Source organism: Marmota monax, unplaced genomic scaffold, assembly GCF_021218885.2.
Source record: "Marmota monax isolate L192 unplaced genomic scaffold, Marmota_monax_Labrador192_F-V1.1 WCK01_AAM20220418_F8-fsc00015, whole genome shotgun sequence".
NCBI classification, from domain to species: Eukaryota; Metazoa; Chordata; class Mammalia; order Rodentia; family Sciuridae; genus Marmota; species Marmota monax.
Genome location: NW_026692194.1, coordinates 5,697,624 through 5,717,468, shown reverse-complemented (window position 1 = coordinate 5,717,468; position 19,845 = coordinate 5,697,624). Strand labels below are relative to the sequence as shown.

At 32.7% G+C, this 19,845-nt stretch overlaps 1 protein-coding gene across 9 annotated transcripts in view; it reads left to right on the top strand.

Moving 5' to 3' along the window:
- Ehbp1 (EH domain binding protein 1) overlaps positions 1-19,845 on the top strand; it is a 322,315-nt gene that overhangs the window by 202,345 nt on the left and 100,125 nt on the right. For all 9 annotated transcript variants that reach the window (XM_058572791.1, XM_058572806.1, XM_058572790.1 and 6 more), the window contains 2 exons: positions 14,698-14,876; positions 15,713-15,761. In XM_058572791.1, the coding sequence (XP_058428774.1) occupies positions 14,698-14,876; positions 15,713-15,761 (228 nt within the window). The remainder of the gene's footprint in view (positions 1-14,697; positions 14,877-15,712; positions 15,762-19,845) is intronic.

Below are 19,845 nucleotides of genomic sequence, written 5' to 3'. Positions count from 1 at the left end.
AACGCCCACCCAGGGCATGTTTAGACTTGGTTGGTAATTACAATTGAGCTGTAAAATATTTTGACAGTTTCCAACTGTTGTGTACTTGTTAGTCATTTGGTGGCAAATGCAATTTGGTGAGGTTTTTTGGTGGGGCATATTTAATTAAGACTTTCAATTAAGTAGTATGTCACAGTAAGCATTAATACAAAATTTTGTAGCTATGAACTATTTTTATATTTTACCCAAGGCAGGGAAAATGTTTTTCTTTAAAAACATTGCAGTATAAGTGAGACTTCGCCATGCTTTTATGCTTCTATTTTTCATTACAAGCTTGTACTTGTTGTGTAGTAAAGCATAACCACCCAACACTTACTGAACATTACGTATGACTTTCCTAGGTAAATGATTTCAATAGCAAATAAATCAAAATTGCTCATGAGAATTACAGGACTGAAAAAAAGAAGTGAAATAGATTTTTGTGACATGTTTTTATCCTTTTTACATGAAAAAAGATAATAATAATCTAATTTGGGCTATATGACAATTCCTAAAAAGAGAGTGTCAGCCCTTTTTAATCAAGATAGTTTGTTGGTATAGATAGAAGAGTGTAGCTGAAGCATTTTAAAATCTCTATTAAACAGACAGCTATTGTGTAAATTATTATTTCTGAATTATACAGTCAGTGGGAAAATATTATGCTCTTATCAATTAGCTAAAGGCAAAACAATAGAAATCTCAAAATCAATTCACTTGAAAAAGTTATTATTTAAATGGTACAATTACTACAGTTGTCTCAACATTTTTAGACATTTCAATTTTTCTAAAAAACATGAAACTAAAATATCAATATATTCAAGCACAGTGGTAAGAGATTAGTCAGAGATGATCTTTCAAAGGCCCTTTCTGCCTAGTAATCTATGAAAATGATAAATTATTATATTTCATTGATATTTTGGCTTGTAAGGGGGTATTCTTAGGGAATAAACAGGAAATCTGTGAAACCAGTGTATTAGTTATTTAATTTTTCTCATTTTTTTCTTCAAAATATTGAATGTGATCCATAAAGATAAACCAAATGTTATACTGAATTAACTTGCACTATATCAACTCAGGCTTTATTTTTAAATCTATTATCTCCTCAAAGGATCAATGTTGGGAAATTCATTAGACAAATCATGTTCATTGACTATTATAATCTAAATATTCATCAGCAAAAGGACTAAAATGGGGTCAGGGAAAAGGTGGAAATAAGGAGCTAATTACTAGTTCAAATTAGAGAAGTGAAGTAATTAAAATATAGTTGGTTTCATGATTGTATGTATTTGAACAATTTATTAAATTATACATATTAATTGGGTGAATAAATTATACTCTGATAAATAATCTCTTTAAAATTTAAGAACAGAATTTAACTTGAAAAGGTAAGCCCACATCAGCTTCCTAATGCCATATCACCTATCCTACATTGCTAACTTAGACTAGAATACATCCATAATTGAATTTGATTCAGCCTTGTCCAACAAAGGCCAAAATTTGCAGAAAAGCTGAATAAAATTGTCCCAAGTATTATCTTAGATATTATCTTGATATGTGATTTATCATATTCTGTTGATTAGTACCTACATCAAATATTTCTCTCAAAAATATCTAAAAATATGCTTTCCCCTATGATTAACATTTCTGGTTCAGTATTTCTCTTTCATTAATATTTTTATATGGCCCATGCATGTATGGATCTTCTTAAAATTACATTGTTATTATGTAAAAAGGTCTTCTTGCCAGGCATGAGGGTGCAGACCTGTAATTCCAGCAGCTTGGGAGGCTGACTCAGGAGGATTACAAGTTCAAAGCTGCCCTCAGCAAAAGCAAGGCTCTAAGCAACTCAATGAGATCTTGTCTCTAAATAAAATATACAAAATAGGGCTGGGGATGTGGCTCAGTGATTAAGTGCCTCTGAGTTGAATCCCTGGTACCCTGCCCCCAAACAACAGGTCTTCTTTTTTATAAGACATCCTTTTGCTATAATGGTTCTTTATTTTATAAACCACTTTTGATGTATACTTTTTAAAATTAATATCTGAACTCCAGTTTTATTTTACACATGCACCAGAATAGCAATCCCATGATAAAGTTGTTTTGTAAAAATGAATATCTCCATTTAATTTTACCAATTTATAAACTAGTAGCATAGGCAACACACTAAAATGCATTTAATAAATAGTATATAGAGTTATAGGTAAAACAGGTGTTAATAAAATGCATGTCATTTTACATAGATTTTGGGTTTCTCCATTTTAATTTTTACTTAACTCTAATACTTGCTTCTTTTTAAAAGAATATATTGAATAAGCACACTACCTGAGTTGTTCTTGGCATTTTATCTATATCATTTTATTTCAACAAAATTACTAAATATTGAGAAAGTCCCCATCTTCCCTACTTTACAGATTTTATGTAATTAAAAGCAGAATGCAAACAGGAATTTTGGGGGGATGGTATCAATGATTCAGTATTTTTTTTAAAATAAATGTTTAGGGATAATTTTTTTAAATATTAAAAAAAAGAAGATGATTAGGTTTGTTCAGCCCTACAAGCTGCTAAAATACCAGATTATAAAATAGCATTATGCTGGTAAAAAATGGTAGGTCACTGAAGGAGAATATCTAGCTCAGAAATAAGCATGATCTAAATCAGTCACACTTACACAGTTTCATAATAATTTAATGTACAAGAGAAGAATCACCACAAAACAATGAAATTCTATTCAGGAAATGATGTTGGGGTAATAATTTAGAACTTTAATTCACAACATTTCATTCACCAAAATATATTTTAGGTAGGTGAAGGCATTAAAGTATTAAATTAAAAATGAAATTAATTTTTAAAGGAAAAGAAGAGAGCTGGGCACAATGGCACATGCATGAATCCCAGTGATTTGGAAGGCTGGGGCAGGAAGATTGCAAATTTGAGGCTAGCCTCAGCTTAGCAAGACCCTGTCTCAAAACCAGAACAAAAACAAAAAGGACTATCACTGTAGTTCAGTGGTACAGCATCCCTGGATTCAATCCCCAGTACTCCCTCCCTTCAAAAAAGGGGAAAAAAAAGAAAGCATAAATTAATATTTACTAGATCTCAAGGGAGAAAATAACTTTCTAAACCAATAGAAGCAAAAGATACTACCAAAGAAAAGATGGACAAAATGTACTATAAAAGTGAAAATGACTAAAAGTTAAAAAGAAAAATAAGAAAGATATATTTCTAGTAAATAGAAGAGTAATAGCTACTATTTGCATGAATAAAAGTAAATTAAGGTTCTAAATTATTCTGTCATTTCCCAAGTATTATTTTATTATTTTGGGATGCTTCCTATATTGCATATTAAATTATTATTCTAATTTTTAAAGGAAAACTAAGTAGCAGAGCTAGGAATAAAACTCAGATCCAATGATTCAGAGTCCACGTATGCTTTTTGGCTCAAAGCTATGTGCTTTTCTTATGCTGTATTTCCACATGAACATAACTTCTCCTTCATGGCAATCTAACTGTGGCTTAGTTATACTAAATTTATAGGACAAAAAATATTTTTTACAGGAGAATTAATTTATTTTTATTTGATTGTAACAAAGCAGCCACAAAAAGATTAGTGCATTGGCCTGCCTTGCTTCTTTCTGTAAATAGGTTGGATATTGATGAAAAAAAGTGTTGTAGAGTTTTTGAGTAAAACAAATGAAGTGTTGTGGAGTTTTTGAGTAAAACAAATTATCTATAAATAGAAAACCCAAATTTAGATTATGAGCTTTCTATGACTTAAAATTCATTCTCTTGAATTTTGACTTTTATGGGTTTTTTGTTGTTGTTGTTGTTGTTGTTTTGGGTTTTTTCCTTACTGTAGTCTCAGACTCCTGGCACAACCATCTATAATTAATTAATAATTAAGTGCTTGAGATTTTGTTTATAGTAATTATGTATTTTTCCACATACTCTTAGAAATTCACTGACAATTATTTTACAATTTATTGTAAAATCTGAAATTTATTTGTTATGGCTCACAGTCTTATTTAATTCTTAAGTAAGAAAATCCACTAAAGAATTATTTTCACAAATTAAAAACAGTCAGATATTTCATAATTGTTTCACTCCTGTGACATGTTGACAGTATGTGATTATTTTGAATTAAATCTGTGTTGGTAAGATTAACACATGGCTTTAGCATGCCATTAAACAAACTTAAACTTAAATGTGTGAATAATGACACAATGCTTTCAGATAGACATAGTGAACAAATATATCTGGTGTAGGATTTTATCCTACTTGGAAGGTAATCAGTCTATTACTATTTGATGGGTAATGGAAGACTTCAGGCTTCTAGATCAGAAAAATATTTACTTCATTACTTCATTGCACAGCCCATAATATGAATATCACCAGTGGCTACCCATCCCCACAGCTTTGTCAAAGTCAGAATAGAAAATAAGGACCATGTCTATACATATCAGAATGGGTACTGGGGTCCCTGAATGTTGCAGCTTATTATAAAGATGCAGACAAAGAGACCCTTGTAATGGTCAGTTTGAATTGTCAGCTTGATTGGATTAAGAGAAGTTGATGATTAAGGGGCTTAAGGGTGTTAAGGGCGTGTCTAGGAATGTTTGGCATGTGAGATAGCCAGTTGCAATGGAGACCCTCCTAAGCATGGGCAGCACTGTCCAACAGGATGATAGCGTAGATGGAATAAAAGTTGGAAGAACAAGGAAGCAGCAGCAGATGCAAGCTCCATTCTTCTTGAACGGGTTCTTGATGGCTACTGCAATTGTCTGAGGTTATCAGACTCTTGCTCTTTCTTCTTTACTCTTTGAAAGCTCAGTCTTGGACTAGGATAGCACTGTTGATCCCTTGTTCTGGGGCTTCAGCCTCTTGGACTGCGCAGCTGCTGGTTCTTCTGGCTCTCCAGCCTACATACAGCCATTGTGGACTATCCAGCTCCTGGTCATGTAAGCCAACCTAGTAAAACCCCTTTTTATAATTATACTTCCTGTTGATTCTGTTCCTTTAGAGAACCCTGACTGATACAGCCCTCTATTTCTGGAATCCCTCCCCCTCTAGCTTAAGTAATTTCCAGGAGGTTTAAAGGGCAAATATCTTTTGTTTTTCCCTTCATTTATCTTCTTTTCTTCTTTTGGGAGCCAGATATTGAAGATTAGAACATTTAAAAGAACGTACATACATGGGGAAAAATAGGCACTGCAAATGTCCAGAGGAAAGCACAAGCACAGAAAAGACCTGAGAAGATTTTACATTTACACTTCAGGATAATCCTCCACACAGATACTGTGTACAACCATAAAAACAGAACAAAACAAAACCCCAAAGAACAGAAAAATATCTGGTTGAAGGGGTAAACTCTGATTTCCAGAGTGGGGGGGGACAATCTGATTTCCAAAATTATGATGAATTATTATATTTAATTATTAGTTTCAGATATCCAGTTTCCAACAAAAGAAATCACAAAGCATAGAAAGAAACAGGAAAGAGTGATCCATTCAAAAAAAAAAAGTAAACCAAAAGGAATTGTCCCTGAGAAGAATCTGATGGTGGATCAACTAGACTAAGACTTTAAAACAGCAATCTTAAATATTCACAAAGGACTAAATGAAGTATCAAGAAAATGATGTATGGGGCTAGGGCTGTAGCTCAGTGGTAGAGCACTTGCCTAGAAGGTGTGAGACCCTGATTTCAATCCTCAGCACCACATATACATACATACATACATACATAAATGGATTGTGTCCATCTATAACTTAAAAAAAATTTTAATAGAAAATTATATATGAACAAAGTGGAAATGTCAACAAAGAAATAGAAAACCTAAAAAGAAACTAAAGAGAAATTCTGAAACTGGAAAGGAAAATAACTGAAATTTTAAACATTACTAGAGAAAGTCAAAGGCAGATTTGAATAGGCACAAGAGAGAATGAGCAAACTTGAACATAAGAAAATGAAAATTGTTGAGTTTGAGGAACAGAAAGAAAAAGGATTGGAGAAAAGTGAACAGGGATGGAAATATAGCTCAGTGTTAAAATGCTTGCTTAGCTTGCATGAGACCCTGGGGTTAAGTCCCTAGTACCACCAAAAATAAATAAAGACAAAGGGAACCTAAGGGAATTGTGCGATACCATCAAGCTGACCAAGTACACATTGTTGAGAGGAGTCCTAGAAGGAGGGAGAAAAAAAAGAATAGAAAGAATATTTGGAGAAATAATGACCAAATCTTCTCCAATTTGATGAAAGATACAAGTATGAATATCTAATATTGAGGAACTCCAAAATGAAATCAAAGATCTGTACCAAGACTCATTACAATCAAACTTTGAAAGAAAAACACACACACAAAAATTTGAAAGCAGCAAGAGAGAAGTGGCTCTTTAAAAAACTATTATCAAAGAATCCTATATCCAGCAAAATTATTCTTCAAATATTAGGGAATTTGTTTCCCCTAGAATTACCTTGCAAGAAATGCTAAAGGAAATCCTAAATTTTAAAATGAATGTTACTAGGTAATAACTCAAAGATGTATGAAGTAATGAAGATCCCAGAGAAGGAATAAACATGGGCAATTATAAAATCTATGATTTGTAACTCTACTTTTTGTTTTCTACATAAATTAAGAGATGTATTAATTTAAAAGATTAAGCCATATTCTAGTTAATAAAATTCTGTATAACATGTCATTAATATTCTGCTGATTTGTTTATATTTTGGATATACAATGTGTAAAGATGTATTTTTGTAACATTAATAAATGATCATAAAGCTGTTAAAGGAGGAGGATAACTTCTTTAAGTTTGGCTACTTTCAGAATGCAGAGGATAGGAAACATTCATGGGATCATTTAAGAAAGATCAAATTGTAAAGGAAAAAAGGAGCTTAACGTCAGAAGCAGATTGTGCAGCTGGTAGATTCTCAATAAAAAGCATTTTCCAATTGGAACAAAAAAATTAAAATAAAAAAACAAAAAATATCTCAAATCAGCAACCTAATTTTGTAACTTGAAGAATTAGAAAAGAAAGAGCCAATTAAACCCAGAACTTAAAAAAAAAAAAAAAAGATTACCAAGAGTAATCAAAATCATAGCAACAAAAGCAGGGGTTGTGAGTATATATCAATAAGTAGGGTACTTGCCTAGCATTTGCAAAGCCCTGAGTTTGATCCCCAGTGCTGCAAATAATATAATATTTTAATAATAAATAAAAAACTTTTTTTAAAAAGGAGTAGGTCAGCAAACATAGTATGTTAGCATTATGGTATTAGGTACACAGGGCCGTAAGTGAGTGACAAGTCCAGGTGGGTCAGTGTGTGCCACTCTGGCTTAGGAAAAAAGTGAACAGGGATGGATCAGTGAACAGGATCTAATAATACCTTGTACACATAACTATCAGATCTCCCAAGGGATGTACTTATAGTATGCCCAAGAGTTATAGTGTAAGGAATCTATAAGCTTTGTTTTTCAATAGACATTTATATTTTACTCGAAGGCCTCCAAGTCTGCATGAAGTTTACCAACCGTGTCATTTTTATAATAAATATTGTAGACTTGTAACAGAGATAACATTTTATATTTATATTAATGCAGTATATTTTCATGGAAATGATGTTAGGAGATGGTAAACTTAAGGACTTTTTTTTTAATATTTTGTAGTTGTCAATGGACCTTTATTTTATTTATTTATTTTTATGTGGTGCTGAGAATCTAACCCGGTGCCTCATACATGCTAGGCAAGCACTCTACCACTGAGCCACAACCCCAGCCCCAAACTTGAGGGTTTTTTTTGAGTGTATGAAGAAAAGATTTAGGCCTGCTGGTAAATCTTTTCTTCCTGGGGCGGGGGGAAATCATATCTTTATAAAATTGAGTCCATGAATATAGTATATCTCCCCATTTCTTTAGGTTTCCTTGGATTTTATAGCAGTCATGTGCTTTATTTGTAGATTTATTCCTAAGCACAGTCATGTACCACATAACATTGTTTCAATTAACAGTGGAATCACATATACAATGGTAGTCCCACAAAATTAAAACAGAACTGAAATTTTCCTATTGGCTAGTGATATCCTAGGCATTATAATCTCATAGCCAAATTCATGTATTTATGGTGATGCTGTTGTAAATGTGTCTGTGCTACCATTTGTACAAAATTGTAGCACATATAATTATGCACAATATATATTTGATAAACAACTGTGTTACTAGTTTGTGTATTTTCTATACTATAATTTTAATCATTATTTTAGAGTGTTTTCAATTTATTTTTAAAAAAAAGTTCACTGTAAAATGGTATGTCTGTTATACCGGCAGTAGCCTCATACATCTTGTGGACACCACTTGTGGATACCACTTCTCTTGATTATACCATTTTCTTTTGTTCTTGATTTAATATTGTATTGTTTTCTTCATTATGGCCCCCATAAGCATACAAAATCCTCTGGTAATGTTGCCAGTAAGAGTCCCCATCAAGAGATTTTTCTGGAAACAAAATTTAAAGTCATTAAGGACTATGCAATTGGAAAATCAGTGATGGTATTTGCTCACTAATCAGTTCTTGCCTGTGTCCCACGAAGGTAATAGAACTGGGGTTCCCCTTGGTGGAATGGGCTGGCTGCAAAATAAAAGCTAAGAAAAACAGAACAACAAAAAAAAAATCATAGGACACAGAAAATATTTTCAGAAAGTGGGGGCTGGATGGGCTAGCCAATCATATGGATCCAGCTTCTGTACTAAAAAGGCAAAATGGAGCCCATACTTGCCTTATTTATATGCTTGTTTATTTATATCTGGGAGCATCAGAGGCCTTCCATAGAATGTTCTTCACCAAAATAGGTTATAGGTGGGCTGTCCAGTTCCAAATGAGCTACTATGAGGGATCTTCCTAATAGAGTGTAGATAAAGGTCATGTACCTTAGGCAATCTATTGCATGGGAGAACCACAGATAGTTCCCAAGGTTAAACCTAAAATCTCCCTGGCTACCATACCAAGAGAAGACCCTCAAGTAATTCACGAGTGGCTTCCTGCAATCAGATATGTCCCATTCAACCATAACCATGATCCTGAAGAAAAAGAACAAAGTGACAAAATTATATAAGGATTTGAAACAAAACTAACAAAAATCAAGAAGGGCACAGATCATATGTACAAAAACTTCAAATGACATGGATCAAAGAGCAGATACTTTATTTTGTTTTCAGGATGACAAGATCACCTTAAAGGACTTAAGGTCAGCATACTATAGTGACACAGCCACATCAGTGTTTATAGCAGCTCAGTTCACAATACCGAAGCTATGGAACCTACTTAGGTGCCCTTCAACAGAAGAATGGATGAAGAAAATGTCGTACATATACACAATGGACTATAACTCATCCATAAAGAATAAAATTATGGCATTTGTAAACTGATGAAAATGGAAACTATAAGTGAAATAATCCAATTCCAAAAAACAAAAGACCAAATATTCTCTCTGATATGCAGATGTTAACACAAAATTAGGCAGGAGTAGGGAATAATAGAAGTTCATTGGATTAGACAAAGGGAATGAAGGGGGAAGGGGGGGGGAGGATGGGAGTAGGAAAGATAGTAGAATGAATCAGACATAAGTTTCCTATTCGTATATGAATACATGATCATTGAACCACCACATTAAAAAAACACAAGAATGGGAAGTTACACTCCACTTATGTATAATGTGTTATACACTCTACTCTCATATATATCTAAAAAGAACAAATAAAATAAATGAAAGAAAATATCACCTTACAATGCATGATCACACTTGATTTTATTTCTATGCCTCTATGAATTGTTTTAATTAAATTTTTTTTATATATAGGAATTTAGTTTTGTATATTGGCACCTTTACTAAATTTAATTAATTTTAATAAATTATATATATAATTTTTTGGGTTTGGGGTTTTCCTCATACTCAATTATTTACTATAAATAGAAGTATTTATTACTAATATATCTTTTTTTTCTGACCTTAATGTACCAACTGGAATCTGAATAGAATGCTAAATAAAAGTGGTGATAGATTCCTAATCTCAAAAAGGGAAACTTTTTAGTATTGAATATTTTACCATTGTGATATTTACTAGGCCTTTGCAAATTAGGGAAACTGTGCTGGCTTGCTGAGATTATTTTTAGAATATAAATGGACATTAAGTTTTGTAAATTTTTTGCATCTATTTAGATAATTTTGTTATGTTTTCCTTATAATTTGCTAATTTGTTAAATTACTTCCATAGATTTGCTAAGCCAGGTGTATATTCCTAGGGTTTCAGCAGGTATAGACTCACTATCCTAAGTCTATCTAAGTTCTGCAGTTTTTCCAAGTTTACATTACATCATGGACATAATGCTTACAGTCTTTATCTAACATACACACTAATTAATATACTCCACAATCAATAATCCTATAACATTTTCTGGTACTTATATCTGATGTCATGTCCCTTTTATAGATTCTAGGTTTCCTTTCTTCTAATGTCCACTCCTCTTATCTTGCCTACAAAACCAAAAGCCTGCCCAGAGGGTACCTCTCCCTATTTTCCACCTCTGCCCAGAAAGGCTGGAAGGAAGCCACCCAGGGGGCATTCATTATCAACTCCTGGTGGTAGAACAATTAATTCCCTGGAGGCAGTTGCCAACTGGTTAGGAGGAGGGGGAAGTATTTTGAGATATTAGCATTTTATTTCTTTTTTAATTCCCCCCCCCAACCCAACTGTTCTTTATCTAAACTGACTACCTAACCTTTTGCCCTGGTCTCAATCCCCTCTCTGATTAAGGGTACCCTTACTACTGTAAGGGAAAATGGACGAGGATCACTCTGGCCTTAGCTGTGCTTTAAGTAGACTCTATAATATGATATGATGGTAGGTCCTGAGAGGGAGAATTTAGAAGAAGGAAACTTGTTAGGAAGATTTTCACTATTATTTAGTCAAAAGGAGATAGATTACAAAAATATAACCATAGCATCAAACCTGTCCATGTATTAACCAGTAAAAGATGACAGATGAAAGAAAAATTCCAAGGTGATTCAAAGAATAAAAGTCTAGGCAATTGGGACAATAGCACTTTCATTTGCAAACACAATGAAAATGAGCAGGTTGCAAGGAAAGATTAAAAATATGATTTTTAACATACTGAGTTTGAATTTTATATGGCAGGAAGGACAGCCAGCTGGAAATGTCAATTTGAGATGGTTTGAACTATAAATGTACATTTGGGAATCATCTGCATGTGATAGTTGGAATCCTGAGAGTGAATCAGCTCAAAGTATGGAAAGAAAAAACTATTCAGAGAAATACCTAGAGGAATGGATAGCTGTTTAGTGGAAGACGGGGAGATAACAAAAGAGAAACTATAAAGGGGATATAGCAGAAAATAATGGAATTGAAATTTCTCATAGCTTTTGAAATTTAGGAAATTTTTTCAGCAAGTTATTTGACTGGGTTTTCTGAAACAGATACTATTGCCATTGTTGGAAAGAATATTTTGGTGCCCTTCTTATTAACGTAATCTGCTGTGTTAACATAAATAACATATTAAAATTATCTATATTTCGGAGTTCAGTTCTGACCCTTATGAACAGATTTTGCTGTTTTTCTTTCTATGGAAAGAAACGTATTGCAGTCATTCAGAGCTTCTTTCACCAAACACATAGGAATAGATACATTACCAACCATTACAGGTGCCCTGTTTTACACATAGAATATCAAGGTACTGATATTATTTTCTAGTTAAAGCTTTGTCTGCAGAGTAAAACCTTCACTATGTTAAATTTGTGGCCTTTGATGTTCCATAAGAGCCCCCCAAAATAGAAGTTCAGTGCTGATAATGCTTTGGTGTTAATCATAATTGTAGTTAGATTGATTAACATGAACTGAATGATCTTGCCATATATAGTGTTACTTTTTTAAATGCATTTATTTATTTAACAATGCTTACTGAGTGCTGTCGTTGGGTACTTGGGATAGGTTCATAAATAAAGCAAACAGGTTATTGACCTCATATATCTTTTATTTAGTGATGACAGGTATAATAACCAATAAAGTAAAAGATAAAGTATATGAACTGTAAAAATATAGTAAATAGTATGGCAAAAATACAGCAATATAAGGTCTATCAGGAATGCTAGTTTGGGGTTGGGTGATTGAGATAGGCTGCATTATTAAATAGCATATTTCTAAATGGTGAAGGTTGCACTGGAGTTAAGCGTGCAGATCCTTAAAAGGAGAACACCAGGAAAATGGAACAGTCCTTGCAAAGGTCCTAAGGCTAGACCATTTCTGGGGTATATAAGGAACAACAAAAATTCAGTGTGCTTCAAAGTGATCAAGGGAAAGAGTGTAGAGAAGATCAGAGAGAGGTAGTAGGATAGAGGAGAAAGAAAGATCTTGTTACTACAACGCTCTGAAATAGTTAACCATCATCATACTCATTCTACAGATGAAACAGACATAAAGAAGAGAAGTAATCTGCCATAACATTATAACAAGAAGCAAATTATTTGATGCAATTATATACTGAAACTTTCACAGTGATTTGATTATTAATTCCTTTATGACCCTCTACAAAATATTAGATGAAAGATCAGAAGTTCTGGAGTAGTTGTTCATTTAATACTGCCTCTAATTTCCTTTCTCTGCAAACCAATATAACCATTTATAGGGCCTGTAATTTCATTACTTTCTTCAATTTCATATGATTTCCTGTAGTCAGAAAGGTAGTCAGTGTCCTTAATATGAGGCTTTTGATGAAACAAATCCAAATTTTGGTTTAGTTTCCCTAGTCTTTTTATATTGAGTTTTCTTAGAGATTTTAATAATCATATATAATATATGCCATCATATATATTCTTTATTTTTACATATAGAAATTCATCCTAAATTGTAACAGTGATAATGACATTTATACATTACCTCTGTACATGTGACTGACAATTTGAATGAATCAGTATAATGATTATAGGATTATTTGGCCCATGTTCATACTAACCATGCTTGAAGTGACTCACTGCCTTAATATAATTTCTTATAGAAAAACATTATAATAAAGATAATCTTATAGCTAGTAGACAAATAAGTAAGTAATAGAATAGTTTGAAAAAAAGTGAGTATGTGTCTAGTTTAGTGATCGCCTAGCTCATTCATAGACCACTCTCTACTTTTAGGTTAAGTGACTAGAGAAATTTGAAAGTCACAGTGGACAATTAAGTGAAAAGATAATTTAATGGTTCATTTTTATAATATTAGATTAATAGTTAAAAGAGCCATTATTTATTCTAAAGTAAATTTACTATATTGGGAATTTTATATTTACCCACTGCTTCGTATTAAATGGAACTGATTCAAATTTGTTGAATTTTTATGATCCATATTTTTTTTAGCATTGACTTAATGTAGGTGATCTTTGAAAGAATAGTGCTTTGCTAGATTCATGATTGTTTATATAATGATTTGTTAATCTAACAGTTAATAAAAATGAGAAATTATATCCTTGGTGTTTCTTGTTGGTCTTCCCACAGAAGTAGTAAATATATAAATCAAAATCATGTGTGGTTGATGATTTTAATCATTTGGCACTGACATGCTTTTGTCAAGTGGGGGCATCATTGGTCTTTCTTAAATAAGCAGTATGTTAAGAATGGCTTGCTTGTTAAACGACATTAAGGGTAAATAATTGTTTTCCTTTCACCTTTCCTTAGAATGCCTCCCTTTTATGTCTGCCTTATTATCATAGCAAGCACTTTTAATTAATAGCAAGATTAAAATCCAGAAATACTTAATCAATTTCTTTATATTTTTCCATTGTATCAGCCTCCAAGTTACTGTCACAAAATGTAGTTGTTCTTCAGTAAAATAAAATGACATAATTTTAAGAACAACAAAAATTTGGAATAAAAATCTTACAATGTAGACTTAATTTTATTCCCATCATTGTAGTCTTAAATATATGAACAAGGGGGAAAGAAAATGATAAAGATTTTAAAGACATGTATAACTAACTCAACTAATATTTTAAAAAATAGCTTTCAGTGATAATTAAAATGTATTTTGAGTATATCCAAAATGAATACTATTGTGTACTGTTGCTACCAGTAACTGGTTATTGCTAAAAACTCTAAAACTATTTTGCTGTTATTAAATTTATATGCTTGAATATGATAATCATTGTTATTTTTTTAAATGCATACATATTATTACTGTATTTTTAAAACTTGCTGTGATTTTGATCTCTCCTCTACTAACAATTTAGACTTTAAAATGCATTATTTTTAATCCAGTCGATAAGGAACCATGTTTATATGTGATGGCAATTGGGGGGAATTTTTAGTGTGTGAAAATTGCGTAGGTATTTAGCATTAAGTATTTAAATACTTTAACATGATGTTTCCATCAATAAAACTCTTTGCTTATTCTTATGTATAAGTTTAAAATCTCACCTATCTACATCCTTGTCAGGCAAATGCCATGGGCTAAAACTGAAGATAATAATTTAAGATTTATGTCTCCCTCTTGGATGTTATAGTTGTCATGAATTGACAGCTTTGAAGGACCTAAACTGACATCAAAGGGTTCAAATGATCTAGTTAGGTCAATTAATGTTAATTTCCATCTTCCATTAAATTCTTTTAATGTTTTCCTCTTCTCCTTTCTTCTAGCCAAGTCCTATACCAAGTCCTATTTTGGGGCGAAAGCCAAATGCTAGTCAGTCATTGCTTGTATGGTGCAAAGAAGTTACGAAAAACTACCGAGGAGTGAAAATCACCAATTTTACTACATCATGGAGAAATGGTTTATCTTTTTGTGCTATATTACACCACTTTAGACCAGACTTAATGTAAGTAGAAACAGTTTCCATTCCCTATTACATTGCATAAATAATAGAATTTCTTTTCTTTTTCTTTTGGCAGAACTTGGGATTAAACCCAAGGATGCTCCTCTACTGAGCTACCTCCCCAATCCATTTTATTTTATGACACAATCTCATTAAGTTGCCCAGGCTGACCTCAAAGTTGCAATCCTCTTGCCTTATAGCAAGTAGTTGATACTACAGGCATTATGCTACTATTCCCCAGTATTTACACAGTTTTTAAAAGAACCCCAAATCATTTCATAGAACATGTCCTGAACTACTTGACTTTATATTTCTTTTTTGCTAGCCACACGTTTTGCTTTTTTGAGAGAAATATATGCCAGGAAAACTGCTTCCTTCTCAATACCTAAAAAACATATTTTCCCTTTTAAAAAAATGATTTTTTTCTCCTTAATCTTGTACAAAAAAACTGACTTCAAATTATTATGAAAATTGTGTTAATGTTAAAATGAGATGAGATAAAGAAGCCTGTAGCTCTTTCTACATTGACAACAGGGATTACCTCATGGTAAATTTGGTTGTCATGGCTAGTCTCTGGTCCCCTGCCTTAACTTCTCTTTTAGATGGAAAGCTTCAGGCAGTGAAACATGTAATCACTGTTTTTATTTATTTATTTATTTATTTATTTATTTATTTATTTCCTTAATTTTCCACACTATTGGTTTTGTTGATTGAATTTCTGTGAAATTGCTGGTTACTCTGGTATTATTGAATGTCAAATTTTTAGATTCAGTTTGTTTTAAAAAACAGCTGTTTTTATCAAATACTTCATGTACCTACTGTGCCATTTTCTCCCTCAGTGACTACAAGTCTCTGAATCCTCAAGATATTAAAGAGAACAACAAAAAGGTAAGAAATGCCAAGGGGAAAAAGTACATAGCTTCAATTTTGGCTTCTCTGCAGGTTTTTTATTAATTTGGGGAAAGTGAAGGGAGTTTTGGTGAGGTCATAATTGCAGCTCTTAGAAGGTAATTTGCATTCCAAAGTTCAAAAATAGGATACTTGGTTTACTTTGGTTTATCAGGACTTTAAAAATCCAAGAGCCAGTCCGGGATCAGATTACAATATATGTATGGTCTTCATTAACTGTTAAATGTTTGTTTAAAAAAAAATAATGTTTTAATTGTAAGATTTAGCTTTTAAAAGTACACCCCAAACTATTGTGCCATAACTTTTACATAACATGTTCTAACACATTAGAAAAATGTGTTAGAAGGAAATGAGAGCAGGAACCTGATAGGTAAACAAGACTTTTTACCTAGGTGACTAGGTTTGTAGAAGCAAAAAGATATAAACATTGGTTCTTTTCACTTTCTAGTAAACTATATATGTGTTTCCATATAACTAATTAAAATATACTGAGATCAGAGCTTCCTTGCTGGCATTTGGAGATATTGATCCTTTCAGCCTTCAGGGCAACTGCATAGGGCTGAGTTGCAAGAGCCCCAAGGGCCAGCTGACTGTGGCTAGAGGCTGATGTATCTGTTTACCCCAGTGCACAGTACAGGATTATAATTTTCTGTGTGCAAGGAAGGAAGTGCCTAACTCTGCACACGTTAGATACACAAATGTTTGTTTGTACTGAATTGAATTCTTCATTTGAAAAATGAATGGAATGTATTTTCTTGGAGTTTTTGTTGTTGTTGTAGTTCTTTATTTTACAATACTGGGATTGAACCCAGGGGAGCTTTATCACTCAATTGTCCTTTTTCTTTCTTTCTTTCTTTTTTTTTTTTTTTTTTTTAGTTCTAATTAGTTGTACAAGACAGTAGAATGCATTTTGACACATTGTAAACAAATGGAGCATAACTTCTTCCTCTGGCTGCACATGATGCAGAGTCACACCATTAGTTTAATCATACATGTATATAGAGTAATAATGTCTATCTCATTCCACCATCCTTTCCATTCCCACATCCCATCCCATCCCCTCCCCACCCTCTGCACAATCCAAAGTTTCTTCATTCTTCCCTAATACCCCCCACGCCTGCATTATGGATCAGCGTTCACTTACCAGAGAAAATACTCAGTCTTTGTTTTTTGGGGGTTTGGCTTATTTCGCTTAGCATGATATTCTCCATCTCAATCCATTTACCTGCAAGTGCCATAATTTCTTCTTTAAGGATGAGTAATAGTCCATTGTGTATATGTACCACATTTTCTTTATTTATGCATCTGTTGAAGGGCATCTAGGTTGGATCTATACAGTCGTTTTTATTTTTTGAGACAGGGTCTCACTAAGTTGCTGAGGCTGATCTCAAACTTGAGATCCTCTTGCCTCAGCTTTTTGAGTTGTTTGGATTATAGGTATGTACCACCATGCCCACCAGAAAAGGAGTTTATAACTTGTGATCTCTGGATATAATTAAAGATGTCTTTGAAGATGTAGAGAAAAATACATTTTATTTTCAATTCTTTAAACATTAGTATTTTCTTCTATTGTAAATTTTGATTTTAAAAAATCATGGTAGTAGTAGGCATACCTTAGACTGTTACTTCAGAAATCATAGATTTATCCTATCTTACTACAGTTGTTGCAAATTTCTACAAATACCTTTTAAGTTTATCAAAATCAGTTATAAAAAATGTTCTCATAAAAAGCATACACTTTACTGGTTCCCAAATTGTTTTGCAGTATTTTCCAGTGTAATTGGTTCTTTTGATTCTTATCTATTCTACAATTATAGAAGTGTCTGTGGCTAAAAGGGGTTCATAGGATAAAGTGGTTAAAGGACCACTAGAGAGAAAGGTTTTTTGGTTTGTTTGTTTGTTTGTTTGGGGAATCATGGATTGAACCCAGGGGAGCTTAACCACTAAGCACATCCCCAGCCCCTTTTGTTTTTTGTTTTTGTTTTTGTTTTTTTGAGACAGGCAGGGTCTTGGTAAATTTCTTAGAGCGTCACTAAGTTGCTGAGACTGGCTTTGAACTTGTGATCCTCCTGTCTCAGCCTCCTGAGCCACTGGGATTACAGGCATGTGCCACAGCACTCTGCATAGACAGTTTTTCATTTATTTTAAATTAGATCATTAAAACCACTGGTGATAAAAGTGTTGGACTAGGCATGGTGACATATGCCTATTATCCCAGCAACTTGAGAGGCTGAGGCAGGAAAATCACCAGGCTAGACCCTGCAATTTAGTAAGACCCTGTCTCAAAATCAAATAAAAAGGGCTGAGGGTGTGGTTCAGTGGTAGAGGGTCTCTGGGTTCAACTCCAGTATCATCAAAAAGAAAAAGAAAGTCTTAAAATTTTATGAAAGTTCAATTAAAAAATAAGAATTTAAAGTTGGGGACATAGCTCAGTAGTAGAGCACTTTCCTAAGTTGCAATCCCTCACACCATGAAGAAAAAAAAATTATTTCCAACAAAACAAGTTTAATACTTATGTTGTTATCTAAAACCAAAATTTATATGCCATTAAAAATTCTTATTTCTCTGAAAATTATTACCAGTAATAATACATTTTGAAACTGCCATTTTTAAAAATTGATATATGCCACCAAAAAGAGGCAATCCTTAAAAATTAGTATAATTTTCTCATAGAAATTAACTGTCTTGTAGGCATGCTATAAAAAGTAGATCATTCTCATGAATTATTTCCTGTGTGATTTTGTAATACTTATTTCTATTAAAGTGAAATGCCTTTTTAATTAAGTAAATTATGTTCTTATATGTGTGCATTTTTTGCATATTAATAAAATGCTAAGCTAAATTAAATACAGAGATAAGCATTATAAAATAAGCCATTAATAGCTGATAGATAGCAGTGGTGCAAGCCCATAGTCTGAACTGCTCAGAAGGCTGAAGGCTGAGATTGGAGGGTGGCCATTAGCCCAGGAGTTCAAGACCAGTCTGGTCAACTAGCAACATCTCATCACAAAAATAAGTAAGTAAACAAAGTTAAAAGAACCAAGTGGAGCTGCATATATATATATATATATATATATATATATATATATATATATATATATATATATGATGCTAAGGATTGAACCCAGTGCCTCACACATGCTAGGCAAGCACTCTGCCTCTGAGCTACTGCCCCAGCCCTAAAGTGGAGCTTTTAACTAACTATTCAAATCTTTGAAAAGGAAACTATTGAGTTTCCTAACATTTTTAAATAATATAGGGAATCTCATTAAGGCTTAAGTCATATTTTATATTATTTTTTTAGGAACTTAATAATCATTTACATATTACTAATAGAGAAAAGTATCTCATTTAATTTTTTTCTCATACCTGAGGGTATTGTTCAGTGGTTAGAGCAAGTGCTTAATTTGTTGAGAACCTGGTTCAATCCCCAAATCTCAATTAGATTTTCTAAGACAGTTAATCGTGGCTTTTGGAAAGACTTTTAACTTTGAGGATTCTACTTATTGCACTATTCATTAAATAATTGTTAGTCTTTCCATTTCATCATTTGAAACGTCTTACCTTATATCTACATTGAGTATCTCAGTTGCTACCTGAACATTATTTCCACCTTTGTGCAGATCTTCCAATAACCCTGAGTACCTTTGAATGAATTTAAAGCAGCACAAGAGACAATGCCCATGTCTTAAATTCCACGAAGATCTGTAATGTAACTGGCAATGACTCCTTAAGGATTTAATTATACTTAGGAATGAATAAGACAATTTCCTTTTGAAAAATCTTTTTTATTAATACACAAACAGCTAAAAAGATAGTAGGTGACCAACCAGAGCAAAAGAATTTAACGTATATGAAAAAATTTTTTATGAAGTCTTGAGCTTGCATAAAAGAAACTTGATTTGTTTCAAAATAGTGATTTTAGTATAATTAGTCTACATAAAATGAATTGCTGCATGAAGCAAAACAGCAGCAGAAGTTTTCCTACAAGGAAGCTAATCATTTTCCAAGGTCTGCAAAAAGTGCTGAATAAAAATAATGCATTTACCTGTGGCATCTGATC